General features: G+C 28.8%; 1 protein-coding gene across 1 annotated transcript in view; it reads left to right on the top strand.

The window, feature by feature from the left end:
* LOC107882904 overlaps nucleotides 1–28 on the top strand; it is a 1,157-nt gene extending 1,129 nt beyond the window's left edge. The window contains exon 4 of the mRNA XM_016802025.1: nucleotides 20–28. Within this exon, the coding sequence (XP_016657514.1) occupies nucleotides 20–28 (9 nt within the window). The remainder of the gene's footprint in view (nucleotides 1–19) is intronic.
* The last annotated feature ends 9,292 nt before the right edge of the window (nucleotides 29–9,320 follow it).

The following is a 9,320-nucleotide window of genomic DNA, read 5'->3' as shown; positions in this document are numbered from 1 at the left end:
GAACACGCGTTTTTAATAGTTGATTTAGTTCAGGCTCGAGTGAGTGAATATAGTCTATATAGTTCACTACCCCCCTATATTTCTAGCATAATAACCAAACTATTTTCGGTTCGCAGACGATGATATTTCTACGAACCCAAGGGTCCTGACGATATTCATCCGCACTTTTTCGCTTAGCAGCTGATTCAGTATTCGCGGTTGAAATGCGTTTACCGTTATCCCCAATAGTTATATAAGAATCTTTATAAATAAAAAATAAAAAACTTAATATTAATATCTAATGAAAATAATACCGTATCTATTAAAAATCTAATTATCCTCACGAATCTTAAAAAATCTTCTGATATAACTACAAAGTTATAAAAATGTCGACATATAATAAAAATTGCGTTGAAAAAATTAAATCTATCAAACGATCTGACAACCGGTGCAATGCCGGAATACTCCAACTATTACCCCATAGGATGCGACGTGTGAATTGATCGATACAATGCCGGAATACTCCAACTATTATACCATTGATCGTTTCACAGACCTTTTGATAAGTTTAAAATATCGCGTTGAAAAAATTAAATCTACCAAACGATCTGACAACCGGTGCAATGCCGGAATACTCCAACTATTACCCCATAGGATGCGACATGTGAATTGATCGATACAATGCCGGAATACTCCAACTATTATACCATTGATCGTTTCACAGACCTTTTGATAAGTTTAAAATAATATAGAATTAATATTTAAAATTTATAATAAATCTAAGTAATTGATTAAATGTTGTACGATAATTTGTTAAATTTTAAAAATCTATTTAACGACATTTATTTTCAAAAATTTAATTGGTAGAGTAATAATACTTGATGGTATATCTTTAAATCAGCGGGTCTTTAAAAATCTAATTCTTATAAATAAAACTAACCTGTATCCTCAAATTCGTCCATGACTTCCATACATATTTCGTCTTCAGTTAACATGCCTGAACCACCGGCCGGGACGTCAGGGACAAATATTTGTGGAGCAATCTGGATACTCCCCTGAGGTGGAATAGCTGGTGGCGCGTACTTTATAACGCTCTCTCTAACAATCGGTGTAGCAATCGGTTGAGCGGGTTGATGAGCGGATACGTTAACTACACCTTATGAAAAATAAATATATTAGATATAAATTAATATTGAATGAATAGAAAAATAACATCTTATTAATACATACCATGAAAGTTCTTTTTATGTTTGTTGAGACCGGTCTTATAAGAGAATGTCGATGGACAAAAGGTACACGAGAACCGCAGACCTACATGTTTCTTTTGATGGATTTTCAAATTATGTTTCGCTGTGAAAACCGATGAACATTGATTGCATTTAAACATATTGAGTTTGTTTAAGGAAAAAACGAAAAATATAATATAATGTTTAAAAATTAAACACTGTGAAAAAACACGTAGTGGTAAATGTAAAATAATAGTAGACAAATGTAAACGGTAAAATAATTGTTTGGAGACTTTAAAAACACGGAGCGTAACACATAAAACGTTGTACGTACAGGTATAAATATCTAGAACAGACTGATTCTATATCATTGCCCGATACAGTGTCTTGAGATTTTTTAAAGATATGATAACATTTCGTGGGAAGGTTCTGATTTCATTGTGTGTTATTCACTAATAGGTATTTTAATTTGTTGTTGTTGTTAAGCGATTATGATATTTTTTAGTATAGATTGATTATTAATGTGTTATTCATTAACAGGTATGATAACATTTCGTGGGAAGGTTCTGATTTCATTGTGTGTTATTCACTAATAGGTATTTTAATTTGTTGTTGCTGTTAAGTATAATACCTAAGAGTCTACAGGATAAATGTGTATTGATAACTTATAATATTTATAATAATATTAAATATATGTTGCTTACATAACGGATCGGAAGGTGGTGGGGAGGTGGGGGTTAATATGTATCGGTCACGTGATACGGGTTCAGGTGGTGGGGAGGTGGGGGTTAATATGTATCGGTCACGTGATACGGGTTCAGGTGGAGGGGTAAATATACAAAATATATATATCGATCACGTGATGAGTAGACGGGTTCAGGTGGAGGGGTAAATATACGTCACACACGTACGCAATCAAGGATCAAGAATCTCGGATTAAGACTCTTAGGATCAAGGATCAAGAATCAAGGATCAAGGATCTCGGGATCAAGGGATCATGCTTCAGAACATACCAAATCATACTACTGACATTCTTCGCACTGAACAATGCATAGACATTAAAACATCTAGTTTCTATACCTCACCATAAAAAAGTGACCTTTATGATTTTTCATAAGATTTGTAAGCCGGGGATTTTCGTTCCACAAAAAACTCTTATGTATTTCGCACTGCAGGTATCCAACGCTAGTATTATATTCGTATAGTTACTGTAGTTACACCGGAAATCGGAATATGACCGGAAAGAACAACTAATTTTAACAAATATATATTTAACGACGTAAGGTTCTCAAATATTTGTGATTTACAAGATATAAATATAATGTACGTATACGTAAGGAAAAATGTATTCGTTAAGAAGATCAGAGCATGAAAATATAAGGTCGACTGTATAGTCTATGGCCAAGTACAAGGTGTTGAATAAAACAAAACCTCTGGTGAACATACATGGTTTATATGTTATAATACAGATAAATTATGTAATGTTACGGTAAATTATAAGTCTTACAAGTTAATGCTAAGTGCTAGAGAATTTACAATTTACTAATCAGTAATCACACTCTGTTGAATCTATAAAAGTAGTTTTTTTCTCGACTTTTACTGAATCGTTTTATATATTATTATTCTGCTGGGCGCCAGAGCAAGGCAAACTTCAAGTAATCATTTAAAAAAAAAAATATATATATATAACCTAAAAATTATAAAAAAAATTTAAAAGCCGCATAAAAATACCAAGATAATTAATAATTTTTTAACTAGATAATTGTGATACATTTTAATTGATAAATAAAATATATACATTAGATAATACATGTTAAACTACCGTCTACCATACAATATAACACAATTAATTGTATGATCTATTTTTATGATTAAGTCTATTATATTTACTTGTTATATTTAAAAAGTAGAAAAATAGAAAAATATTTCCAAATATGCAACATTTAAAAATTAATATTATTTGATTTTTAAATTATTAAAATTGATTTTAATTGTATAATTTTCTATAGGTAATCACTAATCACTAATCAGTAATCATAATCAAAAATTTTTTGTGGTTTTCTAGTATCGATTAATTTGGATTTTACTATTATGATTCTTACGTTCTAGCTGCTGGATGTACAAAACGTTTTAAGTAGAAACCCAGAAAGAAATTAATATTCCTGATCAACTTTGTTTTCCAGCTTTGTATAGGTACCTACCTAAATACCTAAACGAGGAAGTCCTATAATGTATTAACTAATAAAACCTAATAATATTGGTTATATAGTGGTTAATGGTTATGATATTATGCTTTTACGGTTTTACATTACAATATTTTAATTTGATAATTTAGTATATTTATATAGTATTATACCATTATTGTAGTAAGAATAGAACAAATTATAATTTTTCAATTCATAGTTTATTATCATATTCCCCACTTGTTGTTTATGTGAAGATATACAATACTTATATATTTATATATACATGCATCATAAGTATTTTAGGTATATAATATATGATACTCAATGGACAATGATTATCAAGCACAAACCTTGTTTATACGATTTATGATTACGGGTAATTGACTTTTTTTATGAATATATACATATATATTATACTGCAGTATGTGTGAAATTCTGACGTTAATTGAATTACATTAAACTAATATTATGATGTCTGCAGTCTGCTACACGTCATCACATTTTTAGATACAATGAAGGCTTACACGATATTATATAGGACATAGGTGGTAATTAGAAACAACTGCATTTGTCGTATCGAATAAATGTGTAAAAGATCAAAGAACGCTTACGAATTATACTTATGGCGTAGGTGAGACTTATGTACATATTGCATTTAATAATATTTAAAACTAAATTCAGTAATTCTTTAAACAATTGAGGGACATACAGAGAATGACAGAGTTAGAGTAAAAGAGTGGAAACATATTTATATAATATATATACCTAGGTAACTACTAACTGACTAATAATATTTAGTATTTACAAAAAACGCGTCACGGGTAAGACACGATTATGCGAGGTTATTTTTTTTTACTCATACATATTATACGATGCCTTGTCATAAATACGATTATACGTACATTAATCATATTCAATAAGTCGTTAAATTACCAAGTTATTACTTACACATAAAAATTAATGAAGAAAAAAACACCGAGCTTTATTATAATAGTATGTACCTTTATAAAAAACCATACAAATGCATTTTCCATCATGCAGTAATGTCGTAGAAAATAATTAAAATTTAAAATTACATGCGTTTGTTATATAGGTACAATAATATTTAGTAGGTACAGCCATATAGATTAAATGCTAGTTCAGTTCAATGAAATGAGGAGTAGGTAAACGAACGGAGTTCCTAATAATATGCTTTATGCAATTTATATTTTATGCTAGTGCATTGTGCATACATATAAATTATAATAGGTATAAAATATAAATATATATATATATTATATTAATAAGCTATAGTATACTTACGACCTACCTATATTTTCTATGATAATTTTATTTTCATACCACAGATGTCTCTAGGTCAGTGTCATTAATATTGAATCTAAAAGATCTAAATAATATGTAGCATTTTTCAACGATTTTTTTTGTAAAAATTGTGTAAGATTTTAAAAATATTTTTTTTTAAATGTCTAATATTTTTTCTACCGCGTGTTTAATATTAAAATGTATATAATAATAATAATATATATTATTATTAATTCATATATCGTATATTATAAATAATACAATGTACAATAGTACTTACTAGAATCAACACTTAAAATAAGTAATATCTATAAATACCCAAACTACAAACTTTAAAATATTCATGCGATCTTATACGCACCCGTAAGGCCATATACGTTATAAAGTTTTTTTTATGCTCTAATCCACCGACAAATGTATTTATATATATGCTGCGCAGTAATAATTTATTCTTTAAGGAATAGTATTTCTACCGTATAATATGTATTCTTTATACATGTTTAGTGTATTTAAAAAACTAGTTTTAAATACTGAATAACCAAGTATAATATTATAAGATATAAATTATCCTATAAAAGTCAGTAGTATAAACAATCATATTATTATTACGTTTAATTTACTTTCCATGTAGCCATGTAGGTAATTTATCACGATACCTACAACCTACCTACTATTTAAAATATTTATTATACTAACAGAATAAACACAAGTTATTACTTACTTTTATACCATTTAATTCATTTTTTACACTAGTGATGAATGTTTTTCCATGAATCATAATTATTTCTAAATGTTTTATTTTATTGTAAGGAGTTAAAAAAAAAATATTTTTATTTATCTCTAAAATATGGAAAATGATCTTATTTTTATTTTTTTAATATTTAATAATTATTTTTGCATCAAATATTTGAACATTGAACATTTAAATACTGGGTAGTGTTATTAGAATGCTATTAGCTCACAATAGTCACAAGTAATGACACATTGTTATAGTATTTCAGGCTAAAACATAATATTATATAGTTGGGAATTTAGCAATAAGTGACGAATAATCGTTCTTTTGTATAATAATAATCTGTTGTGAAAGCAGTATATCAATGAAACTATTATTGGCTTAAGGATACTTTAATAAAAAAAACTTTATATTATTATAGCAACGCTTAACATTTTATTATTATATTAAACTACCAACTCGAGTTTCAGTACTACAAGCATGTTAATATTTGTATGCAGTTTAGCAGTTATGATTGTATGACGGAATACTATAATAATAGTAGGTACATTTAAATGTTTAATAATTTTAAAAAATCTGTTTATAAAATGTGGCGTATCACACTATCACATACGTTATACGATATGATATTGTATGCACAAATTTACAGTATATTATATTATAAATACAACAAATAATTCCTATCAAATAGCCAAATACAAAATTAAATATTAGTTTCACTTTTCACGCATAGTGAAATAACACTAAATTATTTTATCATTATATAGACGCATTCCTAATACGTAACACATTTAAGTGTATTAACCCTTTTGTTTGTTACTGTAAGTTACATCCACGCAAGCAGCAGATTTTTGAAAGGATTAAAAACGAGAATTTAAAATCTTTATTCAGTTACTAATATTTTCAATTAAAATTATATAATAATAGATTAATAACAAACTGACAAATCCACTGCTGGATAATATTAATATTTACATAATACAGGTAGGTTAGTAGGTATATAGGTACTGTACAGTCGTATAAAGATGAGAAAACCATACAAAATAGAATGTTTATAAGTTTAGCAAATTATAGTTTTGGATACATTTAAATGTATAGAACTGCGTTAACCAAGGGTGTTCTCAGGGGTAAAACAATTGAACCCCTTCCTCGATTTGTTCAGCCTATTCTTATATGTAGAGACTTTTGTTGTCTTACAGTTGTAGGTATACCGTATAGTGTATACACAATACGCATAATATGTATCAGTATACATACATACAGTAATGGGTGTTATATTGAAGTCGTCCTCGTCCCTAGAAAATAGATATAAGTTAATAAATATTTATATGCATAATATATAAGCAATTATCATGTTTTATGTTTACATACTTTATTCATAATTTAATATAATTAGTAAATAGCAATAGTATAACTAATGTCTAATAATATAATTATTAATTACCCACTTACTTTATTTATAATTAATTGTTAATTTTTCTAAAATTACAGATGCAACTTAATAATATTACATCATTTTTGACTCAAGACTCGTTTAAGTATATAATATAATATACTAGGCCTTAGCCCTTGTCCTACAAAATATAAATTAATTAATCTTGACAATTTTCCTCCAATAAGGAATTAAGAATATTTCTTTTATTTGACTTCCTTAAATGATCCTCAGTAAATAATAGTCATGTTTCGTCGGGAACTGGAGCTGGTGACGAGACTCACAAAAAAATAAATACACGTAGGTATCCCGTATACACATTTACTATACGAGACTATAATATCGTTTTGCCGGAATATCGTCATAATATACTATAGTAAATAGTAAATAGTAATACTATTTATTATTTATTAGCGGTATCGGATTACCATACGACTATATACGAGTGCGGTCATCAAATTGAGCGAGTTCACCCCACCACCAAGCTTACAATAATAAAATTATTGTCGCGGTTTTAGTACTCACCGACATTTTCCATAATCGCGTTCAGAACGTAACCACCAAATCAGCAGTATCATAAATCATAATTCATCAAAATTGAAGATTATCAGCCTTCCAGGCATACGGTTTTTTGTCTCACACAATAATAATATATCTTATTGAATCTAGGAAAAAAAATCCCAAAAGCTATACCTAACCGTACTGTTAGGTACACCTGTCAAAAATAATAATTAATAATAATAAAACTATATAAAATTTGAATGATTATATATATATTTTTTTTATTAGGATTAAGGCTTCGACTACTAAGGTCATTAGCCTGTGGTAATGTGGGGGAAGGTACCTACTGTAGATTTGTTTACATGTGTGTGTTTTTTTTTGCAGAATTTTTGATTTGGGCACCCGTAGGTATCTGTCATGTCCGGGGGATGGCGGCCTCCCTTTCCAGACAGATGTCTTCCCGGAGAGAAGTGCCGCCCGTGACCGAAGTTCGAATCGACGCCTTAAGGCCCGTATAACAACAGTTGACCTCAGGTTAAACCGCTGAATTCGGCTGGTAACATCAGTGGGTTAAGCATAATCGAAGTGTAATCAACTACTCAACTACTGTGATATTATAATTGATAAATAGGTAAGTACATACTATATTATAATATGATATTTCTATATAAATATTTATTTATTTATTTATAAACGGACAGGTATACCCTTTGGTAATAAAAATTAAAAGTACAGTAAGCATGGGCGCCCATTGGGGGGGGGGGGGGTGGCAAGATAGCGCACTTGCCCCCCTGCCCCCTGGACAAAAATAATATAAACTTGTAGTTCAATAAATATTACCATGATATAACCTAATTAGTAATTACTAAGGCAAATTATTTTTTAAAATCACTTTTAAGATATGAAATAAGTATAAAAATACATATTGTTATAGTATATTAACATCATAGATAAGTAGGTCGTAGTTCGTAGCCCGTAGGTACCTACATAAGATTATTTATTGCAGATAATTTGTGGTAAACCCATAAACATCAAACAGGTACCTACAATAAATATTTTATCAGACAACGTTTAATGTCCTGACTTCTAATGAACTATACATATAACTACGATTACGAATTGACAGCTGATTACAAAGATGCATGCAAAATACATGCATCTTTGTAGGTACTGAATTTTAGTCGTCCACTGTCTGTCTGTCTGAGTGACATTATATTATTTAGTGCTAAGTTTCATTCGTTAATATTATTCTTTTAAATTTTTTAAATTTAAAAAAAAACATATGCAATCTGAATGACATAGAGATTCGGTTTCTCAATCAACAGATTTTTTAAAAATTATGTCTAACAAAGAAAAAAGTATTATAGATCAATCAAATACTGCTTAGCAATCACAAATAGAACAAAATAGAAAAAGGCTAGTTCCAAATTTATCTTCAATAGTATTTTGTGTGACACATGATCTAGCAATTAGAGGCAAATTAAGCTGTAGTGAAAATTTTCATGATCTTTTAAAATTTTGTGTTGAATCTGGAGACAGTGTTCTGTCCGAGCATTTATCAACATGTCATAGTAAAGCTAAATATACCTCACATCGCATTCAAAATGAATTTATTTTATTATGTGGAAATGTATTTTGTGATCAAATTATTCGAGAAGTAAATAGTAGCTTAAGTTTTTCACTGCTAGCTGATGAAACTTTTGATATTGCTGGCATTGAACAACTTTCGATTGGTGTTCGTTATGTTGATAGTTCAAAAACTATAAGAGAAGAATTCGTAGGATTTAGTGAACTACAAACATTAGATGCAGTTGGTATAGCTACTTATATTTTGACTTCTGTTGAAAATATGGTTTGGATATGAATAAACGTGTTAGCTTGGGTTTTGACGGGTGTTCAGTAATGTCTGGAAAGGAAAATGGAGTTCAAAAAATAATTTGTGACAAATATCCAAAAGCAAA

The sequence above is a fragment of the Acyrthosiphon pisum genome, chromosome A1 (genome assembly GCF_005508785.2).
Source record: "Acyrthosiphon pisum isolate AL4f chromosome A1, pea_aphid_22Mar2018_4r6ur, whole genome shotgun sequence".
Classification (NCBI taxonomy): Eukaryota; Metazoa; Arthropoda; class Insecta; order Hemiptera; family Aphididae; genus Acyrthosiphon; species Acyrthosiphon pisum.
Note: the sequence above shows the minus strand (reverse complement) of the source record. Positions and strands in the feature narration are given on the sequence as shown.